We start from the raw sequence: 24,645 nt of genomic DNA, 5'->3' as shown, positions 1-24,645 counted from the left end.
CTACTATCAGGAAAAACAGGGTGGTAAGTGGCAAAATCAATGACTGTTGGTACTGATCATGAGGGTGAGAATGATGATCAGTAATTCAATGCTATGATTTGGTCTGCATTGCTGTACTTCTTTAAAAGGTATCAGACTTTGTGATTCTGATTTAGAGTAAATGCAGGTTCTTTTGGTGATCATGTATTCAAGTCTGGAGCAAATGTGGCTGGTCAATAGCATCACCAGGTACATCCAGCTTAATTTGATGCTCACCATTACAAGAGGTTGTAAAAACATTTAAAAATCAAATTTAGCAAAAAGTATTATGAGGATACCAATTAGAATGTTTCAAATAAATATTATTAGTGAAATTAACACAAATAAAATTCGAGACAATCTTATAATAACAGTTCAGAGAAAGAAGGCCAGCAAGAAAACGTAAAGAGGAATGTGACCAAGATTTGCGAATTGTTTTTAAATATGTCAAACGAAATTCCGATCAACTATTCTATATATTCTACAAAAATTTTTAATGCTCTCAGAGAACTTACTAATTTTACATTTTTTGTTTATATTGTTGTATTGTAACATGGAAGATAAGGTGGAGTGCATGATCTTTGAGCATTCAGAGGGAGTGGCAAGTGTTTGGTGGACTCGGACTCTAAACTACATTGGCATGAGAAAAGGATTGGTGGTATAGAGACTTTGTAAGTGTGCAGTGTGGTGGAGGATGCAATCTTGATGTTGAGTTTTTGGTAGGTGAGGTTCCCATCTCAGTTTGACGTTAGGGATTAGTCGGAGGAATTTTGGTGATGTTATTTAGTCGGATAAATGGGTCGTAAATGTTGATGTAGATATCATGAGGACGGAAGGTATGGATATTTCGTCCTATAATTATCTTTGCATGTGTTTTGGAAGGCTGTGTTACAGGAACCACTGTTCTGCGCGAGCGAGTGAACTGGATAAAATGGAGTTGCAGGGATTGGTCGGGTTTGTAGTGGGCATGGTTTAGGGCTATGAAGGCGGTGTCATTGCGACACTGGAGGAGGTGGGCAGCAAGACTGGGGTTAGGTTTATTGGCAGTGTAGGGGCTACACAGGAGTGGAGAAAGGACTGAGCCTCAAGCTACATCTCTGCTGAGTACAACTGAGCCTTTGTGTGTTTGTTCGAATGTAGGGAAGGCCATTAAGTAGTAAACTTTTTCATGAGAAACACAGCAATTTGTTTCTTCTGTCAGTGTCTGTGTAAAGGTATTAGTTATTATCTACGAAAAGGTTAAAGCGTAACAGTGGAAAGCATTAAAAATAGTCAGTATTTGTACAGCCGCCATGTTCTGGCGCACAGTACACCTATGTGTGGCGAATGCATAAACAGGAGCTTCGCAACTGCATATGACCGTGTTTGCTGAAACTGGCTGCAGGCTCACGGAGAAGAGACTGCGTGCGAGCAAAAAGGAAGCTCCAAATGACGTCATTAGCGTACGGAACTCCGCACAAGGAGACTTAGGCTTTTATAAAGAGCAGGTGACGCTACAGCTACCGCAAAGCGCAGTGGCCACCGCAGCTATGAAGTCGCACACACTGGCTGTCCTCAGTAAGTGAACATGTCCTCTCGTTAAAACGTAGGAGTACGTCTCTAGTGCTGCGTAAAGGGATAAACACGGTATGGAAGTCGCTTTTCTTTGCTGTTCGAGTTAGATATTATGCACCATAATTTCGAATGACCTTGGAGAATGATTCATATTAAAACAGCCTTCAGTCAAACTTCAATTATTCTTTTCGAGCACTCATTTCTTTATCACCTGACGGCGGTAAATTCTCACAGATTCATCGATTAAAAATTCCTCCTGGAGATACAAAACTTAGCCGTTAATCCTCAACGTCAAAGTGACTAATGGCAGGCTGATTGTGATATTACACGAGATTTGTTTCCCCGTTTTAGCTTCAGATGTCTCCTCTTTAGTCCAAATAATACATGAAATATCCACTCATACATGCTTATTTATACAAGATAAGCAAAACAACACAAATACTTAAGATCATCTTTAAGAACGCCTTTTGAATTCTTCTATTCAAAAGACGTCTAGTCTCTAATTGAATTTCGTGTAGTGTTTCTGGATGTTCTGAGCGACTCATGATATGACGGTTATAATAAGATGCTAAATGACTGTAAGCCGGTGCGTGTGTAGCTGTCATGAGTTTTCTTAAGTGTGGCAGCTAGAATGTTTTTGGTGAGTATAATTTTGTGACCAAACTGTCGCAGGTCATGGTTCTGCTGATATCTTCTTGCGTGTAAAAATACTTTAAATAAAAAGGCGCGTAGCTATTGATAATATTCCCGTTAGTTCAAATACGATCTAGATGACGCATCAGCTCTGACGTAAGAAATGTGTCTCATCGCGTTTCTTGCCAATTAAGATTCATTTTCCGTAGGGATTGCTCAGTAACAGAATTCAATTTGTTGAGTGGTAGTGGAAAAAGGTATAGCATCTACCGAAGAACATCTCAATACATTTTTGATGCTGTAGCTCTCACTGATCCGGTGTCCGTATCAGTCTCCCATTAGATGTAGAAGTTGGTAGCTTTATTGTCCTCCAGTCCCCAGCCCCACTCCCTACACCCCCCCCCCCCCCCCAGCCGCCCCCAGCCCCCCCCCCCCACCTCCCGCCTTCGTCCAGTGCGCACTACTCTAAACATATTGTTAAATCCATGGTTGGAAGCCACGCTGCAGACACTCTGGAACAGATGTGACACAAACTAAATTCAGTGACACGAAATGATTGGAATCGTTGATGAAATGCTTGAAATGGAATTACATCATACGATACCAGTAAAGTACGCTCGTAAAATGCCGATCGTGATGAATACGTCATGACTCTCGGTCCGACACATATTTCCCATACTCAGGACATATTCATTACAATTGCCATAATGCATGGTTTTGTGAATTTGGATGAGACCACTCCCTAAGTTAAAGTAAAACTCTTGTTTCATCATCACTGAGGGTGTTAGCAATTTATGAACATTCCTCTCGTATCGAACCAAAAGTGCATGTACACGTGCCATGCTTTGTGTTTTGTTCTTCACGGCCATGTTGCACGAAATTTTCATTAAATGACTGATTCGGTAACTATAAGGTACAACGTTACATTGGCGTCATTGCTGACTTCTGTTTTATAGGCTTTAGGTCGCGATTCAAGGTGTGTTTTCCTGCCTGACATTACGTCTGCCAGTGCTAGACAAATCATCAGAGGCTATAAAGACTGAGAAAGCAGGATCAGTCGTGAAAAACTTAACAAGCTGAACTGTATATTCATATCCACGAAATAGTCGGTTCGTGACGTCATCAATGGCTCTCTGAAATCACGTAGTCGTGCCAGCGAGTGTTGCGAAGTTTGTAGAGGCGGAGAATTGCCATTATTTGCTTTATTTAACACTAAGAGCCACAATCCGTCTAATTTCATTTCATCTTCATTTCTATTAAAGTTTGTGCTTGTGAGTTCCTATGGCCTCTCTGTATGTACTGGCATTATAATAATCGGATCTCGATAAAACCGTAATATAGGAGAAACGAATTTGTTGGTTACTTGGTGCCAGTGCATGATGTGATACTGCCAGTTCGTCAGTATTTTCCAGAGAAACAGCCTTCGGAGTGCGACCTAAACCTATAAAAGAAAAATGACGAATGATGCAATACCGACCGCGGAAGCCTGTATTGTTGCTCAGCCATCTATGGAAGTTCCAGTGTAAGTTGAGGAATTGTCAAACCAGGATTATGTAGAAGCTTTTCACTCCTACAACCATTGTCTCTTCATAGGTCTGCGGGCTTTCCCGGTTTTAATCGTTTGCTTTACGGTTCCTTCGCTCGTCACGTAACGGCATAGGTAAACAGAACACAGCGGCGAACTGAATGCGAACTGGGATGTATTTCATCAACATCAGTCATACGAAACCCAATTTCCGTCTTCTCCCTGAACGACGTGAACCAATGCAATCAGACGGATGCAGTTTTTACTGACTTTGAAAAAGCATTAACACGAACCCTAATTAAAGACAGTACGTTCATATGGCATATCAAACTGAGTTCGTGACTGGACTGAGGATTGCTTGGCTGGGCGTACACAGTACGTTATCTGGGGCACAGAGTAATCGACAGATGTAGAAGTAGCTTCAAGAGCGCCCCAGAGAAGTCTGTTGGGACATTTGCTTTTCGTGTTGTATGTTAATAACCGTACAGGCAATAACAATAGTAATCTCAGACTTTTTGCGGTTGATACAGTTATCTATAATGAAGTACTGTCTGCAAAAAGCTGCACAAACATTCCGTGAGATGTTGACAAGATTTCAAAGTGGTGGAAAGATTTTCAGTTTGTTTTAACTCTTTAGAAATGTAAAATTGTGCACTCCACAGAACGGAAAAACGTAGTATCTTGTAATTCACTATCAGTAACTCACTTTTGGTATCAGTCAAGTCATACAAATACATGGTTAACAATCTGTAGGGATATGAAATGGAGTTAACACATAGTTCGAATCATAGGTAAAGAAGGTGGCAGACTTCGGTTCATTGTTAATATAATGAGAAAATGCTTTCAGTGTACATGTGCAAACAAGAACAGCACGAGTGGCCACGGGTTTGCTTGATCAGCGATACAGAGATACTGAGAAACCTGCACTGACAGACTCTTTGAGGCAGACCCCAGACATCCAGCGAAAGGTTATCAGAGTTACGCGAAGATTCTGGGTATGTACTACGGATCCCTATGTATCGCTCGTGTAGAGGCTGCGACGACAGGTTTCGACTAATTACTGCAGGCACAGAGGCATTTGAGCAGTCATTACTCCTATAATCCCCAAGCGAATAGAATGGCGAGAAAACCTGCTACTTGGTAGAACTGTAGGTAATCTGCTACGCTCCTCACAGTAGTTTGCATAATGTTGGCCGTACGAAAATACTCTCGTCGGCACAACGATGGGGTCTTCGGTTTGCTACAGGAGATTGAGTGGAACTTCAACATATTAAATATTAGTTCACTTTATTACAATATGGATATGAAGATATATGTAACTTTGTATAATCCATTCCGTCAGGCATGTTCTAAGTATTTACAACTGTCTCTTAGCGTTAAAGTATCACGTGATACACACAGATTTACATGACTCTCCACTTGGGGACAACTGACATACACGTTAATGTTCTGCCAAAGACATTTGACACACTGACGGCCTACCTAAGACGATGCTGTCGACTTCATCACTGACCGCCAACTCTGCCCAGCGTTCCTCTTATCAGTCTGAAGCAGACCGTCGATTGCGGCGACATAGCGAACCTATAGCACGGTAGTCTCCGACGTGGGCGTAATTACCCCCTGAGGGGTAAAATGAAATTTTCTGAACGGTAAAAACTAAACCATTCGATTCTGTTTCAGTCACGAAAATATATGACTTACAGAAGATCATTACTATTATCACAGTTTTGAAAGACTCTAATACTGATTGCATAAGTCATCAATAATCACTTTTTTCGATGAATAGCACTAATGCGGTGGAGGTTACAGGTTCCTCACATACTCCATTCACTACACACATATGTTGTGATTTGTCCTCTACATCGCTGATGATAAAAGTGAGTGGCCAAACAGGCAGAAATTTCCAAATTAGATACCGAGAACATGCCAGAAACAGTGACACAAACCCATCTACAGTATTTAACCATGTAAAAACTGAAAATCACAATATAGACAAGAATGAAAATTCGATGCAAATTCTCCACATAACACACAAGGCCCAATATTGAACTTTCTGGAAGAGATAGAAATATATACACACACAGCAAATATTCAGAAAACTTTTAATAGAACAAACCGGTTTAAAACATATAAACATTTCTGATAATTTTGTTGAAATTATTGACCACGGTTAATTTCAGAAAACTTTTAATAGAACAAACCGGTTTAAAACATATAAACATTTCTGATAATTTTGTCGAAATTATTGACCACGGTTAATTTCATAAATCGAGCACCAATACACAGCTGCAAAGATTGTACTATCACACATCTTCATACATTTATAAAAACAAATCTGTAGCCATGTAACATCGCTGACATAACTCGAAGCTGTCAAACTTACAAAATGTTAACAAGATCTTAAATTCCACTGCTCAGACATTACTTAGCGAGGAATTTATAATTTCGCCTGTGCTTTGCTTAAAAACGCACCTAGTAAGATACCTGACAGCAAGAGCGTCAACGACGTAATATGAAAGTCAGTCTTACGCCAAATATACAGAATAATTATTTATTACGTAAACTCACAGATATATGATCTAAGTACCGTATTAATGTTGCTGAGTGCTTGAATATGGCCTTTGAGCCGGAATAGGCCTATAGCCAATGAAAATAGTCACAATAATAACTGCTACACAAAGCAGAGTTTTGGCTTAATGTACGCGTAATGTCCTTACAAGACATATATAACGCTGCAAGCCCAGAAGAATTTAAAATTATTATTATTATTATTATTAGAGTGGTTACACACAAAACATTAACAGCCTGAAGCCGCACAGTTTCTGCCAGTTCAGAAGTAATGAGCGCAGCAATGAAGTGATTTACGATCAGTAGGTATAGTGCACGTAGCTGAGCTTGCTTGATTTTAAACGTGCAGTGTGTAGGCCAAGCAAGTGCGCTATGGTGAGGAGTAACGTAGGGGAAGTATATTTTGTAACAAGTGTGTAGCCTCACTGTGGGTAGTTACGAGGGTGCTTTGAAAAATGCTCGGAACGGAATAGAAAAAATATACTTAAATCATTGAAACTTTTTTTATCTTTCAATATTGTCTCCTTGTAGATTAATGAACTTGATCCAACGATGTTATATTGTCTTGATCCCATCTCGATAATAGTTTCCTCCAGGACTGCAAAATAGCTGTCAACTCCAGCTATCAATTCTTCGTTTAAATCTTCATCTACGAAGAAAAATTTTCAGTTTTGGGAAGAGATAGAAGTCTGACGGAGCCATATCAGGCAAACGATTCATACCCAGCTGGTGTAATTTTGCACTGGCGACGACACGTGTGCGGCGGCGCATTGTGTTGGTGGAAGATGACTTTCTACCTTGCTACACCTGGCTTTTATCGCGTATCTTCTGTTGCAATTTGCCCAGGAGGTTAGCATAGTATTCTCCAGTAATTGTTTGCCCAGTGGAGAGATAATCTACAAACAGAATCCCCTTCGCATCCCAGAAACTGATGCCATGACCTTTCCTGCCGAAGGAATTGTCTTTGCTTTTTTGGTGGCGGAGAATCATCGTGTTTCCAATACTTTCACTGTTATTTGGTCTTTGAGGTATAGTAGTGCACCAAAGTTTCATCTGTGTTCACAAAACGGTGCAAGAAATCTTGTTCCTTCTCCTAAAATGGGCAAAACATTGTTCCGATATGTCCATTTGCACGCATTTTTGATCCGCGTCAAGAGTCGCGGCAGCCATCTTGCAAATAATTTTTTCATTTCTAATTCTTCAGTTAAAATGTGATACTCGTATGCCCTTTCAGATGGCATCTGGCAACCGTGAACAATATCACGCACTTTTCAATCGGCGATCCCCCATGACCATTTTGTGCACTTTTGCAATGATTTCTGGTGTAGTGACACGTCTTGGCCGACCACTGCGAGCATCATAATCAAAGCTCTTCTGACCAAATTTAATTTCATATGTCCACTTGGCAACAGTGGAATATGAAGCCCCCTCCGCAAGTGTAATCTGGAAATCGGCACGAGTTTCCTTTGCTTTCATACCTTTCTTTACAAAGTACTTAATCACTGGAAGAATCTCGATTTTTTTTTTCCATCTTTGGAAATCACTACGCGGAAACAATTACAGAGCCACGTCAACACCACAGCTCTCTTCCAAGAGCACTGACGTGGCACATGTTTAGGCAACAGTCCAATCAACATCACGTAAACAACTGGCAGCGCTAGCGCTGACCTCTCGTGGTGATTCCGAGAACTTTTCAAACTACCTTCGTAGCTTTCTTTTCTGAGGGGAGTTGTGGATAGCACTTGTGATGCACTATGAATTCCTTTGTCATTTACTAGCACACACACACACACACACACACACAAACTAAATAACATTCGTCTTTCATAATTTTAAAGATGAAAGTGTTCCAAGAAAAGTGTTGCATTCCACAGTTTAGTTGGTGCTTAAATTGGTGATAATGTGGGGGAGGAGGCAACAGTTGGCAGGGGAGGAGGGAGGGGAGACAGCTGGCTACTGATTGCACTCAGGGGTAATGGTTTAAGAAAGGGTGGGAACCACTGCTCTACGATGCCTGGCTACGTCGACATTTTTGATTGGTCAGAGCAGGGTGCATCAAATTTACTCTTTTGTGTTTTGGATGCGAGGAGCCAACCTTGTTTTGGCAGCCCGTTCTTCAGACGACACCACACATAGTATGGATATAGACGGAGCTGTGGGTGTCTTACCATGTATGGCAACTTTCAGTCGAAATATTAATTTTTTCAAAAACAATGGTTAAAATGACTCTGAGCACTATGCGACTTAACTTCTGAGGTCACCAGTCGCCTAGAACTTAGAACTAATTAAACCTGACTAACCTAAGGACATTACACACATCCATGCCCGAGGCAGGATTCGAACCTGCTACCATAGCTGTCGCTCGGCTCCAGACTGTAGTGCCTAGAACTGCACGGCCACTCCGGCCGGCTAATTTTTACACTGAGTAATTAAATCAGTGACTGTGATTTACAGAGAGTTCTTACTTATTATAGTAGCCCTGTTAACTTTAACTTATGCAAACAGAAAGCAGCAAAAATACGACTGTAAAGTGAAAAGTCGTCCAAGTGGTGCAGAGGGGCAGGAGATGTGATTGGGATTCTGTTTTTGTTTCGTTAGTGCATTTCGGAGACTAGAGAAATTAAACTAATGTCACACGCCGTGAAAGTCTTGGGGAGGACAGTGGAAAAACTGCTCAGAGGCGAAATACCAGTAGGAGACCAAGAGTTTGGGTTTTCACCGGAAAATGGAACAACTGATGAGATCTAGGCACTCCCCATTTGCTTGGGGAAACTTCAAAAGCACAAACAGGAATTAGATCTGGTCTTTACAGATCTAGAGAAAGCATATGATTGAGTAACAGTTCAAGGAATATAGAGATGTATGAGGGAGAAGCTAATACCAGAGAAGTATGTACGCTTCGTACAGGATATATGCGAAAAAGCAAGAAGAAGGATAAGAAACAGTACGAGCAGGACAGAATGGATACATACTTTCGTCGGCTTGTTTGCAGACGATATTGCTTTGTGTAGGATCGGCAAAGATGATGATGAGTGCAGACTGGAAGATCGGAGGCGAGCACTGGAGGACAGAGTATTTGAAGTAAAAAATTGGAAATTTGTGGTAAGTTCCTATGGGACCAAACTGCAGAGGTTATCGGTCCCTAGGCTTACACACTACTTAATCTAACTAACTTACACGCTAAGGACAACACACACACCCATTCCCAAGGGAGAACTCGAATCCCCGACACGGGTGGGGGGGGGGGGGGGAGCCAAACGAACCGTGGTAAGGCGCCAGAGACCGTGCGGCTACCCCGTGGGTGGTGCTTGAAGTCAGCAGAAATAAAACGAAGTACTTACGTCTGGGCAACCAGGAAGGTGACAGAGTTATAAGGAATGGGAAGAACCCAAGAAAGGCAGATATTGCCACTTATGTGGTAAGTAATGGAAACTTGGAATCATCTATTACAAAAATGTAAATTTCAAAGTCAAGAGGAAGACCTATAAGGCAATTGCAAGGCCAGAATTGTTGTCTTGGGGCAGAGGCAAGGGAAACAACCAAGAACCATTGCAACTGGCTTTATGTAGCAGAGATGGAGATGTTGAGGTCGATATGTGGATAGAGCGGATTCCAAATGAGGAAATGCGAGGATGTGTAAAAGTTGTTGAAGTGCCCGTGAAAGTGCAGGAGAGGTGACTCCAGTGGTGTGGGCGTATTGTGAGAAGAGATCAAATTCATCTTGCAGGGAGTGATATGGAAATAATGGAAGTTTCTAGGGATAGAGGAAGCCCTAAAAAAAGAGGTGGGTGGACTGCATTAGAGAGGACTGTAGAGACAAACGACTGACGGAGGACGATGTGCGGAACCGGAAAAAGTGGAAAAAATTTGCCAAACACGTACACCCCGCGTAAGGCAGGGAAAGACGCTGTAGAAAAAGATGAGATGCATGTTAGAGAATATCGTAATTCGAAGCTCAGGTAGACCTGCTCTGTGCTTCTGTATATACGCATCTTTACAGTGGATGAGATGTTTATATGTGCATTTCAAATAGGTAAAGAGCAATTCTTTGAATAAAACGTTCTCGGTTTTCCAGCCGCGTCAATTCAAATAAAATACTCGAGCTTTCGATGACCATCTCCGCCATCGTCGTCAGGAGTTCACTGACCGCCGGAACGCCCCCAAGTTACGAGATATGTTGCGCCCTGTTAAGCACGACATTGCTGTCCGAGTGTCCGGTGTGTATGGTGTACTCTGTGAATGTGGCAGCATGTACATAGGACAGACAATTCGCACGGTTGCGGAGCGCTGTACTGAGCGCAAGCGCCATATAAAACAAAGGGAGCTTGACAAGTCGACCATAGCGGAGCATTGCCTAGAAAACGGACATAAGATACAGTTCGAAAATACAAAAGTGCTGGCTCATGCTTCTACATATAGGGACTCCGTTCTAAAGGAAGCGGCCGAGATTCGCCTAAACAGAAACAATTTCGACAGAGACCAGGGGTACACACTCAGCTGGGCATGGGGGCGGGCGTTGAACATCGAGAGAAAGCAGAGACAGATGCGCGACGCGGGAGCGGCAGCTTCATACGTGGCGCCTCCCCCTGGCGCCACCTGACGTCACCGGTGCTGCCACGAGCTGCCCGGGTCGACTTACGCGCGCGCGCCACATTGGATCGATCTGATTGGCTATTGCTGATGTCATCATGCCTATATAAGCGAGAGAACATAACAGCCCCGGCAGTCAGTGAACTCCTGACGACGATGGCGGAGTGGCCATAGAAAGCTCGAGCATTTTATTTCATTTTATTTGAATTGACGTGGCTGGAAAACCGAGAACGTTTTATTCATGTATGCCGTCGCGAAAGTCTCCGAGGAGGAATTCTTTGTTTTCGACGGTAATAACACTTCTGTGTTCGGAAAAGTATGTTATTCGGGGTCGTACGATGTGATTGTCACCGTATTGAATAATGTGGGGCATTGTGGGCAGGGCCTCCAACCATCTCGGGAGTTTGAAACTCTAATACTCCAGTTGGACAAGATTTGGCATGATATTCCTCATGAGACCATCCGATCAATACCAGATCGAATAACTGCTCGCAGAAGAACCAGAGGCGGACCAACACATTACTGACTAGCTCGATTTGTGAAGCTGTTGCTTTTGAATAAATGATCCAACATTTCTGAAATAAAAATCATTTGTTTGTCTGAACGTATACATCACATCTACCGATTTCCGTCCCCTTCGGATAATTCCTTAGTGGTGAATCTTTTTTTTTTTTGTCTTCGAGTCTTTTTATTAGTGCGATCAGAATGTGGCAGAATATGTGTACCACTTTGGTGTTGTTCTTCCACAGTATTGGCGGCGCTCGCAGGATGTGCCTCTTCAGAGGAATGTCCTACCTTCTGCCCACAAATCTACCAGCCAGTGGCCGCCCAGTGTGGCTCCGAAGTCAGGGAGTTTGGAAATCCCTGTGAATTGGAAGCACACAACTGCCTGCACAACAACGGTATTTATGTACACCCCTGGAAATGGAAAAAAGAACACATTGACACCGGTGTGTCAGACCCACCATACTTGCTCCGGACACTGTGAGAGGGCTGTACAAGCAATGATCACACGCACGGCACAGCGGACACACCAGGAACCGCGGTGTTGGCCGTCGAATGGCGCTAGCTGCGCAGCATTTGTGCACCGCCGCCGTCAGTGTCAGCCACTTTGCCGTGGCATACGGAGCTCCATCGCAGTCTTTAACACTGGTAGCATGCCGCGACAGCGTGGACGTGAACCGTATGTGCAGTTGATGGACTTTGAGCGAGGGCGTATAGTGGGCATCCGATAGGCCGGGTGGACGTACCGCCGAATTGCTCAACACGTGGGGCGTGAGGTCTCCACAGTACATCGATGTTGTCGCCAGTGGTCGGCGAAAGGTGCACGTGCCCGTCGACCTGGGACCGAACCGCAGCGACGCACGGGTGCATGCCAAGACCGTAGGATCCTACGCAGTGCGGTAGTAGACCGCACCGCCACTTCCCAGCAAATTAGGGACACTGTTGCTCCTGGGGTATCGGCGAGGACCATTCGCAACCGTCTCCATGAAGCTGGGCTACGGTCCCGCACACCATTAGGCCGTCTTCCGCTCACGCCCCAACATCGTGCAGCCCGTCTCCAGTGGTGTCGCGACAGGTGTGAATGGAGGGACGAATGGAGACGTGTCGTCTTCAGCGATGAGAGTCGCTTCTGCCTTGGTGCCAATGATGGTCGTATGCGTGTTTGGTGCCGTGCAGGTGAGCGCCACAATCAGGACTGCATACGACCGAGGCACACAGGGCCAACACCCAGCATCATGGTGTGGGGAGCAATCTCCTACACTGCTCGTACACCTCTGGTGATCGTCGAGGGGACACTGAATAGTGCACAGTACATCCAAACCGTCATCGAACCCATCGTTCTACCATTCCTAGACCGGCAAGGGAACTTGCTGTTCCAACAGGACAATGCACGTCCGCATGTATCCTGTGCCACCCAACGTGCTCTATAAGGTGTAAGTCAACTACCCTGGCCAGCGAGATCTCCGGATCTGTCCCCCATTGAGCATGTTTGGGACTGGATGAAGCGTCGTCTCACGCGGTCTGCACGTCCAGCATGAACGCTGGTCCAGTTGAGGCCCCAGGTTGAAATGGCATGTCAAGCCGTTCCACAGGACTACATCCAGCATCTCTATGATCGTCTCCATGGGAGAATAGCAGCCTGCTTTGCTGCGAAAGGTGGATATACACTGTACTAGTGCCGACATTGTGCATGCTCTGTTGCCTGTGTCTATGTGCCTGTGGTTCTGTCAGTGTGATCATGTGATGTATCTGACCCCAGGAATGTGTCAATAAAGTTTCCCCTTCCTGGGACAATGAATTCACGGTGTTCTTATTTCAATTTCCAGGAGTGTATTAGTGAGCCTTATGTGGCTCGTGTTCCCGCCATCATGTATTTTATACCCTGTTTTTAACGTACTTCCATCTCACTACGTTAATTTAAATTACTACTGTCACTGAGCTGCTGATTTGCCTGGCCGTGAGCGGTGTTGGCAGCGCATATCGATATATCCCCTCTCATAGTATCTTTGCTCGAGTGCTCTTACTTCCCGGTCGTTGTCTATCTAAGCAGTTCGGATAGCGACTTCGGGTCTGTTAGTCAGTTGCAACGTGTCTGGAGTGGAGTCCGGACCTGCCAGTCGGGGAGATGCAATGCGGCACTAGAACAGTCGGGTTGGAGCAGCAGTGAGGTCTGCGTCGACGTGGCTCGCCCGACCATTGCCGCAACGCATCACCTGAACCGGGCCACGGTCTTGGAGGATCGTCGGTCGGTCGTCCTACCGGACGATGCGTTTTGGCTCGCCGATCGTTCATGAGTCGGCTCTCTCTCTCTCTCTCTCTCTCTCTCTCTCTCTCTCTCTCTCTCTCTCTCTCTCTGTGTGTGTGTGTGTGTGTGTGTGTGTGTGTGTGTGTGTGTGTGTGTGTGTGTGTCGACTCAGATTTCTCTTCTTGCGTGCTTAGCTACTGTGGAGTGTTGTTCAAGTCTTCGTGTAAGTGTTTGTCGAACTGTGTGTGTAGTTGCTGTAGTTTCAACTGACAGCTTGCTTTAAGTGTTGTCGGCGTACTGGCAGTGAATCGGAACGTGCGAGGAGGAGAGTTCATGGCGGCAGTTCGGGTCGTGAGTTGGGCCCTGGAAGTCAGTTGTAACGCGTCTGGAGCGCAGCCCGGGCCAGCCAGTCGCCGGCTTGCAGCAGCAGTGAGCCCTGCGTGGACATCGCAACACATCACTTGGCCGGGCCTTTCCTTTGGTGGGAGCGCGGGATTAGCCGAGCGGTCTGAGGCGCTGCAGTCATGGACTGTGCGGCTGGTCCCGGCGGAGGTTCGAGTCCTCCGTCGGGCATGGGTGTGTGTGTTTGTCCTTAGGATAATTTACGTTAACTAGTGTGTAAGCTTAGGGATTGATGACCTTAGCACTTAAGTCCCATAAGATTTCACACACACCTGAACACCTGACCTTTGGTGGATTGTTGGTTGGTCGGTCGGTTGGTCCGAGGACATCTCCGTGCGGCGTAGTCGACTGGTCCGCTGGCGGTCTCTGCGCAGCGTCGGAGTCTCTCTGGAGCTGTCCGGTCGCTACGAGCATCGTTGCTCGCCGTTGAGTGGTTTTGAGCATTACGTTGTTGGTTCCGACGTTGCTGTTGTGGAGGTTTTCCTGTGAGCAACAACGAGTGAAGTGTTCGAGGTAGCCGCCGTCTGGAGGAACTGATCAAATTAATTTATCCATAGTCAAGTGCCCCAGCGGAATTTTATGCCATGTGGCCGTTAGTGTTCTGGTTACCTGCCCTGGCTGCTAACGTAGTTTTTAGGCAGCGTCTTTTCCTCAGCTGTTGTTGCTGCCCAACATGGTGTGTAGTTTTGGTAGCTCAGTTCACATACGCGTTTGTTTGGGGATAGTGATACTTGTAATTTTCTTTTGAGGCCTTGAATTGTCGTGTACTCCGTCGTGACAAGCAAGCGGTTGGTCGGTCGGTCCGTGACTGTCCCTTGGTTGGGTTCGCATGAATTACGTGCAGTTGGACTCACTACCTGTCTCGCGTAAGTGAACGAGGGCAGACCGATCCACTGGAGACTCCTGAGTGCCGTTCTCTTAATTAACCTTTTGACAGTGTTAATGTTATAATTTAACTGTATTTTATATTTTTAATTTGGCAAGGTTAGTTGTAGGCCTTAAGCCCTGAAAACATGTTCTCAGAGTTTCCTTTAAGTCCAAACATTATCGCCTTCTTCTATCGAAAGGTTATTCTAATTTCCTCTGAAAGATTTTACAAGTTATCGTGGGCCTTCCGCCGTTGGTGTTGCAAAAAGGAAATATTAAATTTAATATATTGTTTTACCGATTGTTGCAATATATATTTCCTTAATTTGCAGAATTTAACTTTGCGGCCTTCAGCCATCCTATTGTGTTTCTCTTTCTGTGCACCTTGGGGGCCACCAGTCCTGTTAGAATCTTAAAACATTGTGGCCTTCTGCATTCAGTAATCATCAAATATGTTTGGAATTTTGAAGATTTAATCTGGCGGCCTTCAGCCGCTCCGCATGCTGACCTCATATATGTCTACGTTTTATCTTATTCGTAAATTTAGCTGTGTGTCATGTCTTTTCAAAATTGAACTTGCTCTAAAGCATCTGTTTGGAGGTCTTCAGCCACGAAGCAAATTTCTTTCAAAGATGATAACAGATTACAATTGTGAAATGAATCCGACCGTAACTCCCTTGGCCCTTTCCACAATGCTAATTACCTGTTAGCCCTGATTTAGCGGATGTTTCAGTTATGAGTTACTGATTTCAAGTTAAAACTCTGTTCCGTGCAGGACTTTCCCTTTCGAAACCCATTCTTACATTCTTCCACTTCTTTGCCTACAGTTTCTTCAACTCTGTTCACGACGGATTTTGAATATGTTTTGTGTGGCATTGCAGAAGTGAGACACATCTTTGTAATCAACTTCGTTTGTGTCGCCATTTGTGTAGTGGATGGATTAATACTGTTTTCCCTACTTCTGGAAAATTTTCTGTTTCCCAAATGTTCTCAAAAATCAAAAGTAAAAGTATTTATGGCTTCTTATTATTATTACTATCATTATAAATGTTAGTCACTTTTATTCACCTGCTTGTCCAGAACACTCTTCTGCTCTGAAGAACAGGGAAGTGAACCTCAGGGGATCGGCTCAGGCTTGACGAATGTTGGCCTTGGCCATCGATAAGTGCAAGTGTGGATTGTAGGCGGTTTGCCACATACGTCTGAACACCCAGTACAGTGTTTTCACTTCTGTGTGTGAAAGAGTGTTGTAGGTACAATGGTGGTGAAAAGCAATCGAAGGAAAGCGTCAATAGAAAAAATAGTGAGATGGGAAAACGTACTTGTTTTGGGACGAAATGGTGGCAAAAAAGGAAAGATAAGATGCTGTTATGTATATACACCTGAAGAATGATACAGCAGGAAGGAAAAAAAGAACTCGATGGGAAAACCCTTATACATCACCCTGAGCACGAGAGATAATAGGTTGTTTTGGTGAATCATCTTATTTCCCCTTCAGAACAGAAACCAAAATCCTTTGAGCATTTACTTTAAACTGTACGTTTCAGCGTCATCTCATTCAATTGGTATAATTAATGAATAAGACTGATTACCAAGTCATCGTCCTTCGATCTGAATAAATTACATAATTAATGAGTTGCTATGCAAGGTGCTCAAATCATGTGATGATGGTGTAACACCCCACCCGTTGCTTGTCCGATTTTTTCGTGTCTTCGCCCCTGACAAACAACTTACAGAGAAATTGGGAGTGAAACTGTACGCAAAAATGGATAACTCTAGATTTATATGTGGCCCTGTCACCCCTAATTACTCTGCGGTGGTAGTGTTGACGATAAATCACAAATATTTATACTTCCAAACATGAACGATCACGAACACTTAGGGTCTTCAATGACATCAAACACATGCACAAAAATAAAATAAAGCAAAAGGGTGAATTCAGGATCAACTACTGAAAGTATAGGCTCTACTGAATCACAATAATTTTAATATAACTTTCAGATCAATGCTGAATAAAACACAATTAACAATTTACAAATTATCCTCCTAACTGGCATTGGCAGTAACTGTGTTAAAATCGGTTCAAAACGCGATCTCTTATAACATATATACGAAGAACCACTACACTCTAAAGTACTGTGAAACCACTGTGGAAACAGCAATTGCAATTGATCCAACTGTTTAACATTACTCCTAACACAGGCAGAAGCGGGAGCGATCTCACCATAATATTCCTGTTGTGCCGGCCGCGGTGGTCTCGCGGTTCTAGGCTCGCAGTCCGGAACCGTGCGACTGCCACGGTCGCAGGTTCGAATCCTGCCTCGGGCATGGATGTCCGTGATGTCCTTAGGTTAGTTAGGTTTAAGTAGTTCTAAGTTCTAGGGGACTGATGACCAAAGCAGTTGAGTCCCATAGTGCTCAGAGCCATTTTTCCTGTTGTAGCGGCGGTCTCCGACGGCGACGGCGCGGCCGTGCGGTCGGCGTGTGGCGTCTCGGAAAGTACAATCCTACAGCATTCGAACACCAGCCTGCTGTCCATAAACTTCTCTATTTGCAACGATCTTCCCGGCAGCAAAGAGCTGGCGCGGCTAAAGTCCACTGAGAACGAAAGACCAGGATGGGAGACGACTTGGCTAACGTCCTCTCAGTACGAGAGCCCAGAATGGGAGACCTCTACCGAGAGTCCAGCAAGATCGCTCTTCACCTTTCTTTTCTCACCTCAACTTTTACCGAGCGAATCACGTCACTAGTAAGTCTAAAAATACCTAGTTTGCCAGTGCCGACCAATGTACGGCCTGGGAATAGAACTCTCTTCCACCATTCTTTTATTTCTACAAAATTTCACAAGTAAAGTCCGCCCTCGCCGGCTGGGAAGAACCACAGCTGTGGACAATAACACGTTTACTGGGAGTTTTCTCCCAAGAGACCACTCGAGATTTTCCCGGCAAGGTTCCCCGTCGTAGAGAACACAGATTCTTGCATTGAAAGTTTGTTATTCGGAACTCCTGGCCTGCCCCACTTGAGTTACTCGAAGGCGTAAAGTTAGTGGGACATGGGCGAGAGCATGCACAGGAAAGCCCGTCCAGCTATCCACTGCTCTGGTTTGGTAAACACTTGAGCACCTGCAGCCGCGCTCCCTCGGAGGTTGGCGGCCGCTGTGGCCTCTCTAACCGGATTACAGAAATCCCCCAGTTCACCATTCATATCTTCAGACTGTGGCCTTCGGCGGCTAGGTGGGGAGATAGCCGAGCTCTGTCTTGCGTACTGCCTTTCCGCAAAATCTTATAATTACAAAATCGAGGAATTCTCGCGTTCCGATGCGTTTCCACATAGATTTCCTACACCGTAATTTCGAGTATTACTCCAACAAAACCTAAAGTGTTACGTTAACCATTTAACATACGGTGCAAGGTCGTTGCCAACTTAAAAAGGCTTGGTAATGAATCGGAACCGATAACGAACCGTCTGAGAGACCTGAATCTGTATTATGTGTTATGCATTTCGGTATAAAATTTTCACTGTATTTCTCTAAAACAGGGTGCCTAGAGGGTATGAACACAACGCTAACCTCTGTCGTCCCATGAAGCTACAAATATTCAGGCACAGTATGGCTGCTCTGAAAGACCCATGAAACGTGAGTAGGCTTGCAGTTAATGAAGATGAACATGGTCTTGTGGTATCATTTTTTTACTACTGCTACTGTTGTTACAGACGTAGTCAGCACTAGGATTTCAGTCTACCGTTTGGGAAAATGTTGTGCGCTGAATTGCAGGTCAGCCAGGAGCATTCTCGTAGGGAAACGTGTGAATTTGTAAGGGACCAGACTCCTGAGGTCATCGGTCCCCAGACTTTCACACTACTTAAAATAACTTACGCTAAGAACAACACACACGCCCATGCCCGAGGGAGGACTCGAACCTCTTGCGGGAGGGACGCGCAGTCCGTGACAAGGCGCCCCAAACTGCGCGGACACTCCGCACGGCTTCTCGTAGGGTTAAGTGAACTACCGCTGGGTGCCGGCGCATTTTGTTTACAGGGAAGTGCCCAGCACTACCCACTAACACAGTAGCAATGCTTGTTCTCTTTTCTGCTACTCCGGTCTCTCTTAATGTATGTAATTGTTTTCTTCTTTTCCTTAAAGAAGCAAGAAGAATAAGTTTGTATTTGCCTTGGCCAATTTTCTTGTACTAAAATAAGATTACATCCTTCGCTTGCAAATAAGGTTTTAGAGGTCTTTTCTATGGTTGTACGACAAATCTAGAAGTTAAACAACATTTTTCCATGCTGTTTCCATCGTCCACTGTTTCAAGGAAAGCCGACTGTGGCGTGCGTACTGTAAGACCTTCGGTACTCACACCATCAGATTATTTGAATTGTCGCTCTAACGAAGTAGGCGAGTGTCAGCAATATGTCTCGTGGTCTTATCGTGTCGTGTTTATCTTCTGCCGTTAGGACAGACGATAGAAATGCCACTTGCACGCATAGAGTAGCAGATTGACGGTGACCAACTTTAAACAGAACTTCATTAATTTTCACACACATTTATTAAAATAATAAAAAGCATAGACATTACGTAATTTGATTCTGGATGCTGTTTACAATTCACAATCTGAAGTTCCTTTGGTATTGGTACGTTAATCTTATTCTCAAATATCTCTGATACTTGACAAAGTGTCTATACATTTATCTTCATGACTATGTACGGGAATATGATAATCTTAATAGGCGCAGACTGAAACTTGACTATAGACTGGTACAGACAAATGCAGACTGGTACAGACTAATGCAGACTCATGCAGACTGACTGATCGGAGGTCTGTACACTCGTTATGTAAATAGGCTGTTCAGGTTTTCTTATTGCTAACGCCACGTAGCGCTCTGTATGAAAAATCACTGGCTGTGCTGTGTGCAGTCTGTGGCTAGTTTGCATTGTTGTCTGCCATTGTAGTGTTGGGCAGCGGGAGCTGGATGTGAACAGCGCGTAGCGTTGCGCAGTTGAAGGTGAGCCGCCAGCAGTGGCGGATGTGGGGAGAGAGATGGCGGAGTTTTGAAATTTCTATATTATGGCTTTTGGTGACTATTAAGGTAAATACATTGTTTGTTCTCTATCAAAATCTTTCATTTGCTAACTATGCCTATCAGTAGTTAGTGCCTTCCATTGTTTGAATCTTTTATTTAGCTGGCAGTAGTGGCGCTCACTGTATTGCAGTAGTCCGAGTAACCAACATTTTTGTGAGGCAAGTGATTTGTGAAACGTATAGGTTAATGTTAGTCAGGGCCATTCTTTTGTAGGGATTTTTGCAAGGCAGATTGCGCTAAAAATATTGTGTGTCAGTTTAAGCACAGTCATGTATAATTTTTTTAAGGGGACGTTTCAGTTATAATACCTCGCCCATTCAGGTATCACTGCGCGAGTGTGATCCGCGAGGAGAAAAGATTCTACGTTAGCAGCAATCTCATTGGCTGCGTTACATATTAATACGGGGATCGGCGGAAGCAGAATTTGGTCTGTCTCTAAGGCAGCGCCATCTTGTAGTGCGGAGACGGACGAGCGCTGCGCCTGCGCTGTTGTGGTTAGCGGGGCGCGCTCTAGTGGGATAGTTGTGTACGCGCTGACTATGCGGAACTATGTACACAACACGGACTGTTATGTCAGAAAATAATGGTGATGTATATCGAAGCTGATTGCTACTGGCAACTTGAAAATAAGACGAAAACGAGGAAAAGAATAAATTATGAGGAGTGATTTTTAAGTAAGGTCCGTTTGCATGTAAGTCCACAACGAAAGGTTATTTCAAAAAAGTAAATTTATTTTCAGAAGGTACATACTTCATTCTGTTTTTCGACATAGTTGCCAAGTTTGTTCAAACACGTATCATACCTCTCAACCAATTTTAAAATACCCTCTTGATAAAAACCTACCGCCTGCCATTTTCAGTCGGCGTCATCACTGTAACGCTTGCCACTGAGGTGTTGTTTGAGGTGGAGGAACAGGTGGCGATCGCTCGGAGCAAGATCAGGACTGTAGGGTGGCTGGTCTAAGACTTCCCAGCCAAAACTGTCCAACAAATCGCGGGTCTGACCTGCAGTGTGAGGTCTTGGATTGTCATGGAGAAGGACAATTCACTTTGTCAGCAAGCCGCATCTTTTGTTTTGAATTGTTCTGCGTAGCTTTCTCAGTGTTTGGCAGTATGCTTCTGCATTGATAGTGGTTCCTCGTTGCATGAAGTCGACCAACAAAACACCATGCCTATCCCAAAACACCGATGCTGTGATTTTGCGCTGGGACAGAGTCTGTTTCGCCTTCACCTTTACAGGCGAGTGTGTGTGTCTCCATTCCATGCTCTGTTGCTTCGATTCGGGCATGATATGCGAAACCCATGTTTCGTCTCCACTTACGATCTGACCCAAGAAGCCGACACCATCTATGTGATAAGGAGTCGAGAACTTCATCGCACAGTGAAATCTTTGGCTTTTGTGGCCCTCTGTTAGGAGTTTCGGGACCCAACGGGAGCACAGTTTCCAAAACTTTAGGTGTTCAGAAACAACGTTGTAAACCACTGATTTCGGCACGTCAGGGATTTCGTTTGAGAGACCTGTGAAGAGCCTGTTCTCACGAATCCTCGCTTCAACTGAAGCCACCAAATCGTCTGTAATCAAAGAAGGGCAACTGGAGCGGTCATCGTGGAAGTTGTCACGGCCATTTTTGAATTCTCGTTCCCACATACGCACATTGCTTTCACTCATAACAGTATGACTGTACACTTCGCAAATCTGTCGATGAATTTCTGCAGCAGACAGATTCCTTGCTGACAAAAACCGTATCACTGAGCGAACGTGGCGGGCGAATTGATAGTGTTCAACATTTTGAAAGCACAGAACAGAGCCGTACAGGTTAGCTACAGAGCTGAAAGTGAGCACAGTTGTTCCTGAGGCATGCCGGTACACGACGAACGCGCTCGTTGCTGTTTGCGCGCGAATTACTACTGCCTACAACAAAACGGACCTTACTTAAGAAACACGCCTCGTATGTTGTCAAGCGCACACTTATAAACCAAAACATTATGACCACCTACTTAGAAGCGTGATTCTGTGTTCCGTGGATTCGACAAGTATTGAGTATGTTTCCATATGTTTGTGGCTCCACATACGTACGTACTGGTCAGACATTTCCCGTAGCTGACGGGCGGATAGTTTCTGGACGCGGAGCAGGCGTCCGATAGTGTCCCAGTTGGTTTCATCGGATTCGCTGTTGTTGTTGTTGTTGTTGTTGTTGTTTTCTTCAGTCCAGAGACTGGTTTGATGCAGCTCTCCGTGCTACTTTATCCTGTGCAAGCTTCTTCATCTCCCAGTACCTACTGCAGCCTACTTCCTTTGAATCTGCTTAGTGTATTCATCTCTTGACCTCCCTCTACGATTTTTACCCTCCACGCTGCCTAAATTGGTGATTCCTTGATGCCTCAGAACATGTCCTACCAACCGATCACTTCTTCTAGTTAAGTTGTGCCACAAATTTATCTTCTCCCCAATTCTGTTCAATACCTCCTCATTAGTTATGTGATCTACCCATCTAATCTTCAGCATTGTTCTGTAGCACCACATTTCGAAAGCTTCTATTCTCTTCTTGTCCAAACTATTTATCGTCCATGTTTCACTTCCATACATGGCTACACTCCATACAAATACTTTCAGAAACGGCTTCCTGACACTTAAATCTATACTCGATGTTAACAAATTTCTCTTCTTCAGAAACGCTTTGCTTGCCATTGCCAGTCTTCATTTTATATCCTCTCTACTTCGACCATCATCAGTTAATTTGCTCCCCAAATAGCAAAACTCCTTTACTACTTTAAGTGTCTCATTTCCTAATCTAATTCCCTCAGCATCGCCCGACTTAATTCGACTACATTCCATTATCCTCGTTTTGCTTTTGTTGATGTTCATCCTATATCCTCCCTTCAAGACACTTTCCATTCTCTTCAACTGCTCTTCCAAGTCCTTTGCTGTCTCTGACAGAATTATAATGTCATCAGCGAACCTCAAAGTTTTCATTTCTTCTCTATGAATTTTAATACCTACCTTTAATATGTTAATACCTACTTAACTCAGACAAGCCAGATTTGATGTGCAAGACATCAACGTGAGTTCACTATCATGTTCCTCAAACCACTGCAGCACGATTCTGGCCTTGCGACGCGGTCAGTTATACTGCTGGAAGATGCCATCGCTGTTGAGGAAGACTCAAGTTAAGCAGTTTCAGTTAGTCCATAGCTGTCATGGTGCCTTGGATTACTACCGCAGGTGTCATGGAAGCCCCGGGAATGTCCCCCATAACATAATGCTGCTCCCACAGGCCTGCGTCCGTGGTGTGCTGCACGTTCCGAGCAGCTGTGCCTGGATGACAGCCTGTCTGGACACGACGGTCGACCTGGTTTAACAATAAACGGGATTCGTCTGACCATTCGAAGCGACTCCATTGATCCGCGGTCCAATTTCAATGATCCCCTGCCCACTGTAATGACAGCTGACGATTTCGTTGGGTCAGCATGGGAACACAGAGCGGTCCTCTGCTGCGGAACGCCATGTTCAATACGGTACGTTGATGGGTGTGCCCCAAAACACTCGTGCCTGCGGCAGCACTGTACTATGTCGTCCGATCTGCAACACATCGTCGCCTATCCTGCTTTAAGAGCGCACAGGCCTCCGATCTACACTACTGGCCATTAAAATTGCTACACCAAAAAGAAATGCAGGCGATAAACGGGTATCCATTGGACAAATATTGGTTACATTTCCACGCAATTTGGGTGTATAGATCCTGAGAAATCATTACCCAGAAGTACCACCTCTGGCTGTAATAACGGCCTTGATACGCCTGGGCATTCAGTCAAACAGAGATTGGATGGCGTGTACAGGTATAGCTGCCCATGCGGCTTCAACACGATACCACAGTTCATCAAGAGTAGTGACTGGCGTATTGTGACAAGCCAGTTGCTCGGCCACCGTTGACCAGACGTTTTCAGTTAATGAGAGGTCTGGAGAATATGCTGGCCAGGGCAGCAGTCGAACATTTTCTGTATCCAGAAAAGCCCATACAGGACCTGCAACATGCAGTCGTGCATCACCCTGATGAAATGTAGGGTTTCGCAGGTATCGAATGAAGGTTAGAGCCACGGGTCGTAACACATCTGAAATGTAACGTCCACTGTTCAAAGTGCCGTCAGTGGGAACAAGAGGTGACCGAGACGTGTAACCAATGTCCCCCCCCCCCCCCTACCATCACGCCGGGTGATACGCTAGTAGGGCGATGACGAATACACGCGATGTCTCGGGCGTTCTTCATACTGGTCACATCAATGGGATGCAGTCACCCTGCACCCAGACATCCCTCCCCCCCCCTCCCACACCCCTATTACTGCCCACTGACACATGATCCCATGTTCCAGACGGAGGAATCCCCAGTTCATAATGACTGTGGTGCGGAAATTACTAAATGCAACCATCTGACAGAGTACATTCCTTATTTTGAATAGAGGGAAGGAGAAAATGTAAGTGGATACCTGCCTTCTACTTTAGCCGACTACGTTACATGCGTGCTAAAACTTTTCAAATGGTGTGCAGAATTTGGACTCCGGGCTAAGTATTTATAAGTTGGAGGTTTTAATGTGTTACATAGTGGCTCGTACATCCTTGATTATTGCAGTGATCACGATCACATTTTTAGTCATAATGTTTTACA

At 44.6% G+C, this 24,645-nt stretch overlaps 1 protein-coding gene across 1 annotated transcript in view; it reads left to right on the top strand.

Annotated features, from left to right (window-relative positions):
• Nucleotides 1-1,540: 1,540 nt before the first annotated feature.
• LOC126282269 (vasotab) overlaps nucleotides 1,541-24,645 on the top strand; it is a 30,719-nt gene continuing 7,614 nt past the window's right edge. The window contains exons 1-2 of the mRNA XM_049981880.1: nucleotides 1,541-1,575; nucleotides 11,638-11,790. Of these exons, the coding sequence (XP_049837837.1) occupies nucleotides 1,548-1,575; nucleotides 11,638-11,790 (181 nt within the window). The 5' untranslated portion in view covers nucleotides 1,541-1,547. The remainder of the gene's footprint in view (nucleotides 1,576-11,637; nucleotides 11,791-24,645) is intronic.

Source organism: Schistocerca gregaria, chromosome 7 (assembly GCF_023897955.1).
Source record: "Schistocerca gregaria isolate iqSchGreg1 chromosome 7, iqSchGreg1.2, whole genome shotgun sequence".
Taxonomy (NCBI): domain Eukaryota; kingdom Metazoa; phylum Arthropoda; class Insecta; order Orthoptera; family Acrididae; genus Schistocerca; species Schistocerca gregaria.
Note: the sequence above shows the minus strand (reverse complement) of the source record. Positions and strands in the feature narration are given on the sequence as shown.